The sequence below is a fragment of the Theobroma cacao genome, chromosome 4 (genome assembly GCF_053813885.1).
Source record: "Theobroma cacao isolate CCN51 chromosome 4, ASM5381388v1, whole genome shotgun sequence".
NCBI lineage: Eukaryota > Viridiplantae > Streptophyta > Magnoliopsida > Malvales > Malvaceae > Theobroma > Theobroma cacao.
The window spans coordinates 37,074,909-37,088,530 of NC_142642.1; the positions used below are offsets into that span (position 1 = coordinate 37,074,909).

General features: G+C 38.4%; 4 protein-coding genes across 6 annotated transcripts; all 4 read right to left on the reverse strand.

The window, feature by feature from the left end:
- Positions 1-2,673: 2,673 nt before the first annotated feature.
- OFP12 (ovate family protein 12) lies at positions 2,674-4,995 on the reverse strand. Of its 2 annotated transcripts, XM_088805225.1 has the most exons (2): positions 4,218-4,995; positions 2,674-2,905 (listed from the first exon to the last, which is right to left on the reverse strand). In XM_088805225.1, exons 1-2 carry the CDS (start codon positions 4,853-4,855, stop codon positions 2,878-2,880), a joined length of 666 nt encoding a protein of 221 aa, XP_088661351.1. In that variant the 5' UTR covers positions 4,856-4,995; the 3' UTR covers positions 2,674-2,877. The 2 variants fall into 2 exon arrangements, with proteins under 2 accessions (XP_088661351.1, XP_007034767.2); XM_007034705.3 differs by lacking the exon at positions 2,674-2,905 and having other exon boundaries at positions 3,896-4,991.
- A 2,152-nt stretch (positions 4,996-7,147) lies between these two features.
- Positions 7,148-9,349, reverse strand: LOC18602997 (late embryogenesis abundant protein D-34-like). The gene is given in 4 exon segments (XM_088805186.1): positions 7,148-7,344; positions 7,436-7,723; positions 7,831-7,921; positions 7,923-9,349. Coding segments are annotated over 4 exon segments (702 nt in total). The 5' UTR covers positions 8,081-9,349; the 3' UTR covers positions 7,148-7,179.
- Positions 9,350-9,501: 152 nt separating this feature from the next.
- On the reverse strand, positions 9,502-11,015 carry LOC18602998 (Lactoylglutathione lyase / glyoxalase I family protein). 2 transcript variants are annotated; one of them, XM_007034709.3, is made up of 4 exons: positions 10,676-11,015; positions 10,373-10,600; positions 9,996-10,071; positions 9,502-9,729 (listed from the first exon to the last, which is right to left on the reverse strand). In XM_007034709.3, the coding sequence occupies exons 1-4, from the start codon at positions 10,757-10,759 to the stop codon at positions 9,704-9,706; spliced, it is 414 nt and encodes a 137-aa protein (XP_007034771.1). In that variant the 5' UTR covers positions 10,760-11,015; the 3' UTR covers positions 9,502-9,703. The 2 variants fall into 2 exon arrangements, with proteins under 2 accessions (XP_007034771.1, XP_007034770.1); XM_007034708.3 differs by having other exon boundaries at positions 9,502-9,696; positions 10,676-10,925.
- Positions 11,016-11,154: 139 nt separating this feature from the next.
- On the reverse strand, positions 11,155-13,448 carry LOI1 (Pentatricopeptide repeat (PPR) superfamily protein). Its single transcript, XM_018119161.2, has 2 exons — positions 11,807-13,448; positions 11,155-11,657 (listed from the first exon to the last, which is right to left on the reverse strand). The coding sequence occupies exons 1-2, from the start codon at positions 13,393-13,395 to the stop codon at positions 11,192-11,194; spliced, it is 2,055 nt and encodes a 684-aa protein (XP_017974650.2). The 5' UTR covers positions 13,396-13,448; the 3' UTR covers positions 11,155-11,191.
- Between the last annotated feature and the right edge of the window lie 174 nt (positions 13,449-13,622).

Sequence of the window (13,622 nt, forward strand, 5' to 3'; positions counted from 1 at the left end):
TGTGAGGGTAAGAGAGATCAGCAAAAATACTTGAGAACTTCATGCCAAAAAAACTACAGAGCCCATATATAACATAAAAATGATTGGAAATTTCTCCTTGGTGGTAAGAAATTGAATAAAAATAAAAAACTATTGCCGACAGGCCAGGACTGGACAAAAAATTTTGACCTAGAATTACATAATGTTATCTTTACTTAATTTTAATTTAAATTAAATTAAATTTAAGAATATTATAAAACTAGAAAAGAATAAGTTTGATATAATACTCAAATAAGCCCCTAAGCTATTTAAGAAAACTCAAATAAACTTTTATCTTTTTATTATGTTCAATCAGTCTTTGTATTTTTATTTGAGGTTCAATAAATCTTTATGACTAATTATTAACTAATTGTCATTAATTAAAATGCTAGTTGTTATTTTATATTCACACTACATTGACATGACATTGATGTCGATGGTGAAAAATATAATGTGATCATGTTATAATGTTAAATTATCAAGTCATATCATCATCAATTATATTATATCAACATAGCACATAATTATTAATTATGATATATTAGTATGCCACGTTAGCGTCAGATGTTAGAGATAGATAAACGGCATTTTGATTATATTAATTATTAGTCATAATAGTTTATTTAATTTAAATAAAAATATAAAAATTTATTTGATTCAAAATAAAAGTATAAGAGTTTGATTAAATGTAATAAAAGTATAAAAACTTATTTAAATTCTATTGAATAATTTAAGAGTTTTTAAGACATTATATCAGCAAAAACTTATGTCAATTTAATTTTATAAAAATATATGGGCCTAGGGGCAAGCTTACAGAAAGCTTTAAGTCCAAACTGGTTAGAACAAGTCCAAGCCCACAAGATTTTACGTAGTTATATAATCTAAAACCGTTCCATTTATGAAAATGGGATCTCTTTGAGCTCCATATAAATCCCATGCATGTTTCTTATCTTACCTATTTATTTATTTGTTTTATTTTGCTGAAACTATGTGAAAACTGCAGTTCCACAGCGTAGTGCTATACCAAGGCCTTGACGATAGGATATGCCTTTTAAATTTCTAGAGATTGGCATATGTCCAATGAGCAAGCTTCTTGAAACAGTGAACAATCAATCATAACACTTTGCAATGTCTAAGAAGATCCAAATCCGAACTCCATATTTTATGTGAAGGTTGATGTCCATTCAGGTCAAAACAATGAGCAAATGGATTTAAAAAGTCTGGCGTGCAAGTGTGCACTGTTCAATGCCGTTTGCAAACAAGAGGCAATGGCTATTCCATCGTCAACAGCAAATGGTATTCAAATCAACAAACTTGTAAAAAAAATCCAATTCCCGAGAAAGAAAAACCCATGAAACAGGAGCCCAAATAGTAACTTATCAACAAGATAACAAGCAGCAGATCTCCATGTGCAAACAATTTTTGACAGAATGAATCCTTGGCACTACATTTTTGAAGTAAGAAAAATTAAACAACCCCATTTCATCAACTCCCCAAAGCTAGCTGTTTTCTCTGTCTTTCACATGTTTTAAACTTGCAACACAATCTACTATTAAACCTGCTTTATAATATATATATATATACAATATTATATGTAAGTGGGGCTGCTTTGCTTCTGCTGTTTAAAGTTCAAGCTAGTGCGCAGCAGGGTCCAATGGGGCCCAAAGAAAAGATCTCTAGGTCCAAGAAATCAGTTTAGAGAGTTGATTGAGATCCTCAAGCCATTGCATAGCCTGACAACCATTTTCGTTTGGATTTGTGTTTCATCAGTCTGTTTTCTCAGTGATCTCTCTTTGCATTATTTTGCAATTATTTGATATCAACAGGTCATATCAAGTTTTATTGGTATTCGCCTTTTCTATTGGCATTGCTCCAAGGTGTTAATCAAACATTCAAAAAGGGGCTGATCTTTTCAGTGCTTGTATCGGTTGCAATGTCAAAAATACAAAAAGAGAAGTAACTCGTACTGCTCTTGACATATGACCATGTGGAGCAAACAGGGTAACATTTGTTGTTACCTATACCCACTTAGTTCATAAAAAATGATCAGCTGACATGACGTGAATTTGATTTCTTATATGAATGGGCTGATGGAAAGACTACTGGCTTATTGCTTGTAGTATAATTTCTATTGCTTGGCAGGTGACAAGGAGCAAGCTAGACTCTCTGAAAATCAGAAAGGGTGATATGTCAAGTTTCAATTTTCAAGAGAGTCAGTAAATCAACGCCCGCAGCTACAGTTTGGCACATTACAACATCAACTTTCGTGTGAGTGATGAGAGATGGAGTTTGCTCCAAAAAGCTCAAGTCTTTGTCAACAAGATATGGATAATTGAATTTACAATTTCCTGTTTACTTATTCATGTGTATTGGACCCACTTTCTGAAATTGACGTCCCTGTAATATTTTGGAAGAAGCAAAAAACTTGAATATTGGACATACCCAAGTAAAGATACCACATCTTGGTCCATGAATATACCTTTTCTTTCTTGAGAAATTAATAGTATAATTAAGATTCTTTGGGGAGTACTTGAGATTTTAGAGGAAATCCTGAGACTGAAAAGCCACTATCCTAGTGCTAAAAGCAATGTGCTGATAAAATAAGCCATTTGGGTATTTATGGAATCGCCGGTTAATTTTTCTTTTGGGTAGGTAAAGCTCCCAAGCATGTTACACTTTTCCTGTTCAGGCTCTTGGTCCAAAACAGTGTCTTTCACTAGCAAATCACAACCACAGGCAATATTAAGATTCTCCATACACGGTTTAGTATTTGGGATTACCTGCTTATAGCTACATCTCCGAACTCTACATTTGGCTTCACATCAATCTCTTCTTATCAGAATTCTTTTCTTCTTAGCTTCATTGGTTACCCACTTCCCTCAGTTGCCTGAACAGTAACAAGCTAAAGTGTTATCAAGTCTATATAAAATATATGTACAATTTGTAGTAGTCTTTCCAAATAAATATCATTATCTTAATATATAAAATTGGTACATTTTGACATTCAATCTTGGGGTACTCTCACATCCCACCAAATGTCAAAAGACTCAAGAACTTGTATTAAAATAGGACTTATATTTAATAATGGAGACACTTGAGGACAAATGGTCTGGTGTTAACCTTACCTAAACCAACTAACTTTAGGGATGATGAATAATTAATTATGGTAAAAATTAAAGCATTACTTCATTCTTTTATTGCAGTTGTTAGCATCCCTCTTTGGATCCTCTTGCTTTGTGTCCCCTTTCTGGTTTCTATCACCTATAAAATATGTAAAAGAGCAAACCACCCTCTCTATTCTCTCAATATATTCTTTATACAAATTCCATCCATTGCTCTCCTCCATTCAATTTTTAGGGCTTTTAAATGCTAATATTCTACTTAACACTACAGTCCAAACTTTGGACTTTATAAATTCAAGCCCTTGAGCAACAAAGGGCACATCCTTGAGGTATGTTAAGACCCAATCTCAGGTCTTGCAGAAAAATCCTCATTCACGTAAGGAGGTAGAGAAGACCATTCTACAAGAGCTCATGATCATTTGGAAACTTTGTTTGCTTCTGCATTATTTGTCTTTTGTTTTATTAATGAATTATTTTTGTGCCCAAGATTTGACATTGAAAAATTACAAAACTGCACAACTATCTTTAGAATTGGACTTTTAATTATTACAACAATCATCAATAGACGACCCGACATGTAGCAGAGTTGTCCGAAATACAAACTCTATAAAGCTAGTCACCTCGTGGTTATGTGTGCAAAACTTGCCAACAAGCGAAATGCATATGTGGACCACAAACAAGCTCAAGAACAATAAACGAACTTTGCCTCCCCCTAGAAATCAATCACCATTTGCCAATCAACCAAGGAGGAACACTTAACAAGAAATTACACCATTTTTTTGGTATGCCCTCAGGCCTTAATTAATCAACACAAATTTTTTACATAACACAGCCAACGTACAAAAATTACAGCAACATGCCTCGAGACATCAACATCCCATGCTTCCTTGATACTTCAATTATCAAAGACATTAATTTCTTTGTCCTTTTGCATCCAACATGCTTTTTTTACCAAAGACAAAGTAATTAATTTGCATGCAAGAGTCCAAAAAACAAAAACAACCGCCAATATTATTTTTTGTTGGGTTTTTTGTTTTTTCTAACTAGGAAAAAAAGAGAAGGAAAAGAGAGTATCACCGGCGGTGGTTTTCGGGCCTCGGATGGCTATCAGAATCCGTGGATGATGACAGTAAGCTAATAACAATATCAGCAAAAGCACTAACAATAAACTTGTGGGTGTTTTTGGGGTTTAAGATAAGGTAACAAAGGAGTAGTTCATGCAGAAACTCCCAGTCCTCCTTCACGTCAGTTAGGTTTCTTGCTTCGATCATTTCTTGCATTGAAAACCTGAAATCTTTGTAAGGGTCCGGCGAGTATTTCTTGACCGCAACGCCTCCATCCAGCGTCGGTGTCTCTGTACTACACTCTGCTTCTGGTCTTGTGTCAGTTGACTCGACGATGGAGTTGGAACGGCCTGGAGAGGAGAAGAAGAAACGCTGGGAAGCGAATACGGTGGCGAAATCAGGGGGCGACTCGGCGTCAGAGTCAGAGTCGGAGGACAGGAAGTCGGCGTCAGTGGAGGGAGTCATAAGGGACTTGGAGGTTGAGGCTGATGAAGACATGTCATAAAGGGAGTTGAAGTTCTTGAGGAGAAGTGTCCTCGATGAAGTGGTCTCATCTTGTTTTGTGGGAGATGGTGGTAAGATGGAAGATGCATGTTCCGATTTCAGCTTCGTGAAGCAGAGATGAAAGTTTTTCCAGAAGATATTCGACATTTTCCAGCGAAGAAGCAGGGGAGAATGGGTGGGAGATTTGAAGATAAAAACTAGAACGATAAGAGGTGGGATGCTGGGGTTTTTATTCAGGGAAAAAACACTAGGCCAGGAGGGCAGCTAAGCTTTTCTTTTTGGCGTTTATATTAGGCTACAGTTGCGTATTGTGCTTTGCATATGTAAAGGATGGGTCTTATGTGACTAGAGGGTATTTTTACCCTGTCATCCAGGGCTGTAAAGTTAGCTGTGAAAAGTGAGATTTGATTATTTTCATAAAGGTTTATCCTTTATGGAGAGAAAAAGGAAAATCACTTGTACATCTTTCTCCCACCCCCTAGTTCTTTTCTGTACTTCTTTTTGTGAGAGAGATTCAGGTTTTGTTTGGACTACCAAAGATTGAAGCTTATACTATGACACAAAATGAGATACTTACTACTTTTACGTAGTACCTCGAAAATTTCCTTCCTATACCTTTGCTTTCCTAGCTAACTAGCTTAACAGCTACTCAACGGACAATAAAGGGCTCGCACACCATTCCCCATGTTGGGGGAGTAACTCTTAAGATATCCAAACTTATGCCAGAATTGTACTCTTCTCCCTAGTTTTGACCTTTGACTGTTAGGTACTAAATTAGAGTATGAGACATTTGGCAAGTATAGATATTGGGCAAAGATTTGTTAAATCATTGTATTCCTACTAATGCTTAACTTAGGTGTTTCATTAATGTGAACTAATGTTGAAAACTGGATCAATGGTGAACATTAAAACACTGCTTTAGTAATTTGCTTCTATATGAACTTTCTAAAGTTTTTCGGTAAGGGACTTGCTTTCAAGTATTACTCGTTGGACACATATGTTGGGAGTACTATTGCTCTCGAATCTTACATATATTCCCTTTCTTACACACTTTCAGCTTCAGCACTCATAATTGCATTCATTTTTGCGATAAATAATTGTAGATAGAAAGTGAAGTAAAGAAAGTTTATCAGACACGATGGTAAAAGCAGTATCATCCTATTTAGAAGCTTCACATGCTTTCTGCAATAATTAGTCTGAAATTTCTTGTAACTTAAACCATGGAAATTTTGTCTATTGTCATCCTGATAAGTTTTTTCTACCCAAATTTGTGTTTTCAAGGGGGTAAAATCGAACAGGACTCTGACTCCTTTATTTAGTTCAGAGTCAAAGCAATATCTAGCAGATACATCTGAAATATCATCACAGACCGTCCAATTTGATGCAAAATCTCTGCTAGTCTGTGGCCCATATACACTTCAATTGTGCAACATGCTAAAGTTCATCCCAATTTACCACATCGATGTTTGTTGCAGATAGCTAGAAAAAGCTTTTTGATTGTAAAATGACCATAGCATCCTATCTTTATAGGCAGAGAAAGACAAGGTTGTGGCAGCTTATGCAAACGTGAATGAAAACCGAACTGCCTGCTTTTTGTGGGTGGGTTTCAGCGTCACCTTCTCTGTCCCTGCATGGGAGCTTATGAAACTCTCTCTTTTTTTTTTTTTTTGGTAAGCCATGATTGTCCTTACAATCAGAAAAAAGGGGCTCACGAGGGCATCAGGTCTCATGTTCCTAGTAAGAAAAATTACCAGGTCCCCCCCTTGTGACTTCATTTAGTTCCAAATATCTTAAAAAATTGTAAAAACCAGGGCGCTTTCCCTGCCTTTTTGAATCAAAGTTTCTCCATGGTCTTTTGCTTGAAATGTGGAGGTACACCACCAAGCTGTAGAAGTGGGGGCACCGTCCATCAGGATCCTGTCCTCTTCTCCTTCAGATCCAGTTCATTTCTTGGTTATGCTGACAATCATCCACATCTAATAGATTTGAGTTTTATTATATTTTCGAAACAATCACTGATTCGGGTAAGACAGTTTTAGCTTTAAACATCGTATGAATGTATGAGTCGTTTATAGAAACTTGTAACAGCAGTGTTTAGTTGGGGGGAAGAGAGGCTGAGACAGCAAAGATTCCCTCGAGAACATAAGATCCTAGAGCCTTACGGGTTAAAAGATAGGGCCCAATTTCTGGAGTTAGCCCACTAGAAATCCATCTACTTAACCATTCACTGAGCCCAAAATTTCCTTGCTGGCGCCTGGCAATTCCCATATCCTATTGCCTGATGTAGGTGTAGACAGGTATACATATGAAGTCGCAAATTTTAGGAGCATTGACTCAAAAAAAGGAAACGTTTCTGCATTATTCGTTTCATATTTTACAAAAAAGATGTACCATTTTGTAAGCTAAAGTGCAGACGAAACTTTTCACGGGCCAACATCATGACTATAATAACTATATATATGTAACTGTGATTAAATGTTAACGTTCTCGTTCAGCCTGGCAGCTGCAGCAATAGAAGCGGCTACTCCACCTGGACGAGTTGCTACATTCGGATTGTTTCTCAGTTCTGCACTCACTACTCCTTCATCATCCTGCCTTGTCACTGCCTTATCCGCTGGCAACTTCGCAGTCGCACCCTGCAAATAAAATCTCATAACTCTCAAATACAAACCCTTCAACATTAATCGAAATTCTGCAATGGAAGAAATACCCCAAGTAATTATGTACCGTTAAAACTTCATTGAGACGGATCTTTTCCTCATTGCGGTTCACGGAAGCATTCTGAGCTGCCGCAGACTGAGCTGTAGCTGCGAGTCCACCTGGGATTATAACGTTTGAACCTGTTGCTCTCACCTCTGCTGCTTGAATTGCTGCCGCATCGCTTTGATCAACAGGTTTATCACGGGTTGTTTGGGCCGTCGCTTCAAGAGCTTCCCCTATTGTTATTGCAGTTTGCTGAATAACCCCAATTTGAGTTGTCGGAACTGGCGTGGCTTGAACATATTGTCCAAGAACCTAAAACAAAACAAAAAACATAAAACATAAATTGCAATGTAACAGTAAAGTGGAAGTTCATATCAATATAGAAATTAAGAAGAAGAAAGAGAGGCCTGTCCAGCAACTGATTCTGTGATTATACGGCGGCCTGAAACATCTGTTTCAGAGAAGCTGACGACTTGATCTCCGGCCATGTCTGTGATATCATTGTGACCCTAGCACCCCGGTTTCAGCTGCCTGCATCATGGCTGCATCTTGAGGTACAATAGGCTTGTTGGCGAGCTCACCTGTTACGTTAAAAACATCTTCGTATTTGATGGGTTGGCTCTCACGTTGATCTCCTGCTTGAGGCCTCCTTGACTGTCCCTGGCTCATCTTCGGCCAATGAAAACACTGCTCTTGACTGTATTTCGAGCAATTCAATTCGGTACTGTCAGGATTCTTGTCACTCTTTGGTGTTTTCGGGGCAACCTCTGTACAGAGAATATATAGAGGGGATTGCCTGTTGTATTGGAGTCTTGGGGGGCGTTGACACTGGGCTAGATGTTGACACGTGAATGTACACGTGGTGGTTCATTTGGCATGGTTCTATGTTGTGAACTCGGGAGGTGTCTGAAAGATCAGAGACACTTGGAAGGTAATTGTTACAGATGGCAGTCTGACAGCATAGCAAAGGAGAGTCACCTTGGCTAGAACTACAAGCTTAAAACAACTCTAAGCTTCAAGGTTACCCCCCATCTCTATCTGTTTCATATTTGACAATAATAAATGCGCTTTTTCTATTTAATTGAAAGATAGAATCTCCTAGCTTGTATGCTTACTCTGCACCTTTATCTTGTTCAAGTAGATTTTTTTGTTTTAATTGGCTGTATTATGTTGGTGGAATGCTAAGGGTAGTAAAAGCAACGAAAATGTGGGTAAAAGGATAACAAAGAAAACAAAAAAGATGAAAAAATGAAGGAAAAAGATAGTAGAAGGATAGACAACATGGATTATGGATATTTGACTATCTAATTAATAGTAATAAATCAGATATTTCCCCCCTTTCTTGTAAAGTGAAATTTAGCTAGTAGTACTACTACATTTTTTTTCCTTGAAACAAATGAATTACCCGTTTTGAAGAGGCAGATCTTGGAAATATGCTTCTTTTGCACATTCCAATAAGAGGAACGGGAATTTTTTGGGAGAGAGAACTATTGACTAAAGATGATCACTTTTTTCAGTACATTTCCATCCTTTCCACCACAGCTCAGTCTTTGAAACGTGAAACTAGGGAGAAACAAGACAAGCTGTTCTCGGTTTTCTAGCATCCAAGACACCCAACCACGTCAATCTCCTGCTAGAATGCAAAAGCCAAGCCAACACTAATTTTCTTTTGTTATACCTTTTAATTTGCATGAAACAAGAAAAAGAAAAGGGGGAAATGGGCTAATGAAGTCCTCCGTAAATAAAGTAATTGGGAAAAAGTTGTTTGCAAATTAAGCTTTGTTCACACTGCCACAGGGCATAGCACAGTTTTCCTTCTTGTCTACTGAAAAAACCAAGCCTGTTAACCCAGTAGCCGAAGAGATACTAATTGGACATGGGGATTTCTATCCCTTCAAGCAAGTCATTTCATTATCTTATAATCATCATCATAGAGAAAGATGAGCCCTGCCACCGAATTTGAGTTATAGGCTCATAATCTAATAATTAGCCATCAAAGGATATATACACCCAAATTACATCCTTGATCAGGCAATCAACATAAGCACTAGTGAAATGCCAAAGGATGCATCGTTAAGGAAGAAAAAGCATTTGTAAAGGTCACACAAAAACATCCACAGATATTTCATAGATATTATTACCCTTACAACAGCAAGCAAGAGAAATGATCAGTTGCACGTAATTGTCCTTCAGCGGATCTATTAGTTTTGCATAGATATAGACAAACTTCAAATGCCCCACCTATTACTATGGATCTTCCCTACTGGCAACCTCCAATCCATTACCTGTACATCAAAGTTCAATTCTCAAATATGAACCTGAAAATGCCAATAGGCCAAACCATTACAAAAATAGTAAACATCCTAGGAGCAATCAGCACCCCAGCACTTTACACTACAGAAGTTTGATATTCAAAGTGGTGTACATACATGCAAATGAAACAGGGCGAAAGGGGATTTTTGTTCGCGGGGTGTTTCAGAGGTTTGGATAGTAGTGTACTTACCAGGATGCTCAGAACATGATCCTCTATAAATAAAAGCCTTTAACAAAATACTATAGTAGTAACCAAAAGTAAAAAACTCACCATCTGGATCAAAGAAGAAGACCTGTCTGACCTTCCCATTGGGCAGGGACCTCTGAAAAGTCTCTATACCTTTGTCCTGTATTAACCCAATATCCCATAATGTCAACAGGAAATGGATAATCGCAACAACTGAAATAAAAAAAAGACTCTTTTTTTTAATGGCAATCGCCAGAGCTCAACCAAGGATATCTCCTTCTCATCTTATGTTCCTTTGCCTTTAACCATATAAAAAAGACACCTTCAATTCCCTCAATTCCAATTTATAGTCCTAAGTTTTAAGAACATCTAAAATTTTATCAATTCTACTAGAACAACATGCTATTTACGAAAGTAGGAAAAAAGGACCCAGAACAAAGAGCGCAGAATTAAAGGGGCACCTTGAGAGACTGAACAAAGGAATCAAAATTGGAGACCGTGAAGCAAATATGATGACCTCTGGGGAGATGGCTGGGGTCAGCAACAGCTGAAGTGGCACTGTAGGGACCTTCTGGAAGTTTCGTGAGTGGGCTCCTTTCGATCAGGTGCATAGGGAAAGCTCCCGGGAGATTCAGCCAGATTACCTTAAACTCGAAGTTTGGGCTCTCAATCTCCTCGAACGCAAAGATCTAAAACACAAATAAAAACAGCTAAAACCTCAATGAAAACGTTACTGATAAAAAGATAAGTCCATAAGAAACAACCTCTTTGTAGAAATCAGCGAGACGTCTAATGTCGGAGGATTCTCTGGAGATGTGGTTAAGGCAAGCTGCTTTTGCCACAGCCATTTTTTTTTTCTGAAAACTTTGTTTCTATGTCCTAAAATTCGACACGGCACTGCTCCATATACATGTAGCTACTTAGCTACCAGGAAACGGCGCCGTTTATATTTATAGAACGGAACCCAAATCTACCTTTTTGGATTTTAACAAATATTTATTTTCTTGTGGCAAACCAGTAAATGCCTTGGTAGCTATAATTATCATTTAACAAAAATGAAAAATTAAAAGAAAAAGAATTGTGAAGTACATAATCACCTTCCAAACTCAGCTGTGAAAAAAAGGACATGTGAACTTACTTAACAGATGGTTATAACGTGAGGTATGTATCTTTAAGTATATGCCTAGTTCCCACTATCTTGAGAAAATAGTTTAAGCTGGAAAAAATGGGAATCAAGTTAATATAATGAGAAATAAAAAATTGATGAGTATATCAATTATTCACCAATAATCTCTACAAGAGCATTGCCCGTCCCTGAAGCGATGAAATCGGTTATTATCTCTCACAATGATCTCTCTCCCAACAATGCCTGACATAAACTTGAAGGCGCTATGGCAATCTCCACAGATTCTGAGGTTCTTTGTGATTCTTATAGGTACTCCAGGGGGTATAACTATAAGACCAAAGGCTAGTGCAATTTTCTCGCTATGGTACCCAACCTCTGATATTTTCTCTTCTTCCTCTAAATCATAAAGGGCGAAGTTCGTATCTGCAATGTAGCCAGCCGATTTCATCTCTCTCCTGAGTTTAGCCAACATTTCTTGAATCTTTGAATTCATTTCATGTGAAGTATCCTTTGCTTGGAAGGTGTGGACCTCGTTCTTTACAGTGATCCAACTGCAACCTGCACCCTTTTTGATTCCGACATCCTTCATCTCCTTCCTCACAAGATCAGCCTCTTCCCACCTACATTAGTCTCTAGAACAGTTAGCTAACAAAAAAACACAAGTTCTGGTAAAGAAAGAAGTTTAAAAATTCTTTAATTCTAAGATCCAAATGACCAGAAATTTCTTGAAGATTAAGCTTTATCATAGGTTTTCAAGGGATGACCTTACCTGCCAGTAGATGCAAACAGATTAGATAGCAACACATGGTTGCCAGAATCTTTAGGATCAAGTTCAAATAGTTTATAAGCAGCTATCCTCCCCAATTCTGGTTTTTTATACACCCTACAAGCGTTTAAAAGAGCCCCCCAGACAGAAATTGTTGGAGCAATGGGCATTTTCTTTATAAAATCATAAGCACGCTCCACCATCCCAGCTCTCCCTAGCAAGTCCACAACACAAGCATAATGCTCTGCCCCTGGTTCAATGTGAAACCTCTCGTTCATTGATTCAAAAATCTTCACTCCCAACTTCACTGCCCCTCCCCTGCTACAAGCCGATAATACGCAAACCAAAGTCACATAATTTGGAACAACACCACAAGACATCATGTCTTGAAACAATGCCAAAGCCATATCAGCACACCCTTGATGTGCATATCCACCTATCATTGCATTCCAAGTAACTAAATTCCTCTCAGGCATCTCATGAAAAGCTTGCTCGGCATCCTTAATGCTTCCACATTTACCATACATATCAATGAGTGCACTCCCAACAAAAACATTCCCTTTAACACAAGCCTTAACAGCAAGCCCGTGAACTGACCTACCGAACTCAAGGCCTGACATCCCTGCACAAGCACTGATAACACTCGAAACCATAAAATCCGTAGGCTCAACCCCTTCTTTCCTTGCTGCCAAAAACACTTCACAAGCATTCTCTTCCTCATAATTTTGCTCATAAGCAGACACCAATGAGCACCAAGAAACCGCATTTCTCTTCTCCATTCCATCAAAAACCATCTTTGCAGATTCCACCTCTTTACACTTCCCATAAAAATCAACAAGCCCATTACATACTGACAAATTCCCATCAAAACCGCTTCTTATCACACAACCATGTAACTGCCTCCCTAATTCCAAATAAAAAGCATCGGAACACGCATTAAGGAAGACACAAAACGTAATCGGATCAGGCTCCCCACCAACCCTTCTAAACTTAATAAAAACATCCACCGCAATACTAGGTTTCCCGTCGAGCACCGCATTAGAAATATTCGCATTCCACATTGCGACGCTTCTGTCAGGCATTTCATCAAACATGTTCCTCGCTTCACCTCTGAGCCCCGTTTTCAAATACATATCAAAGCAACTACACCCAACAAAGGAATCAAAAATCTGGGCAGACTTCAAAGCCAGCGCATGAAGTTGTTTTCCCACAACAGGTGATCGAAGCGCAGCGGAGGCCTTGAAGGCGCAAGGGAAGGTGAAATCATTGGGAGAAATGAGGTCTTTCCGCATGTGGGAAAAATGGATGAGAGCGGAAGCGAAATGGCCGTTTTGGACGTGACCTGAAATGAGGGCCGTCCAAGTGACGACAGAACGGGACTCGGGTGGGGTTTGTAAGAGGACGAGGTGCGCGGAGTTGGGAAGGTTGAATTTGGAGTACATGTTGATAAGGTGGTTCGAGAGGAAAGAAGGGAAAGGGATTTGGAGACTTTTGAGAATGTGGGCATGGGTGGCTCTGCCGAAGAGGAGGGAGTGCGTGGAGATGGCGGATACCAAGAGGGAGCCTAGCTCGTTTGCGGTGAGGAATGGCATGGGTTTTGGTGGTGGAGAGTGTAATGACCATGGTTGAAGATTGTGGCGGCAAAAGGCTTTGAAGATGGAGATTTATAGAGCGTTATTTTTTGGGCTTTTTGGTTTGGATGTATTGGTAGGATTTTGGGTTTAAGCCCAAATTATTAGGGGCTTTGTGACATAAACGTATGACATCAGCCTATGACCGGATTAACTGCATCAAAGGGGTAAGTTTGTGGAAGAAGGCC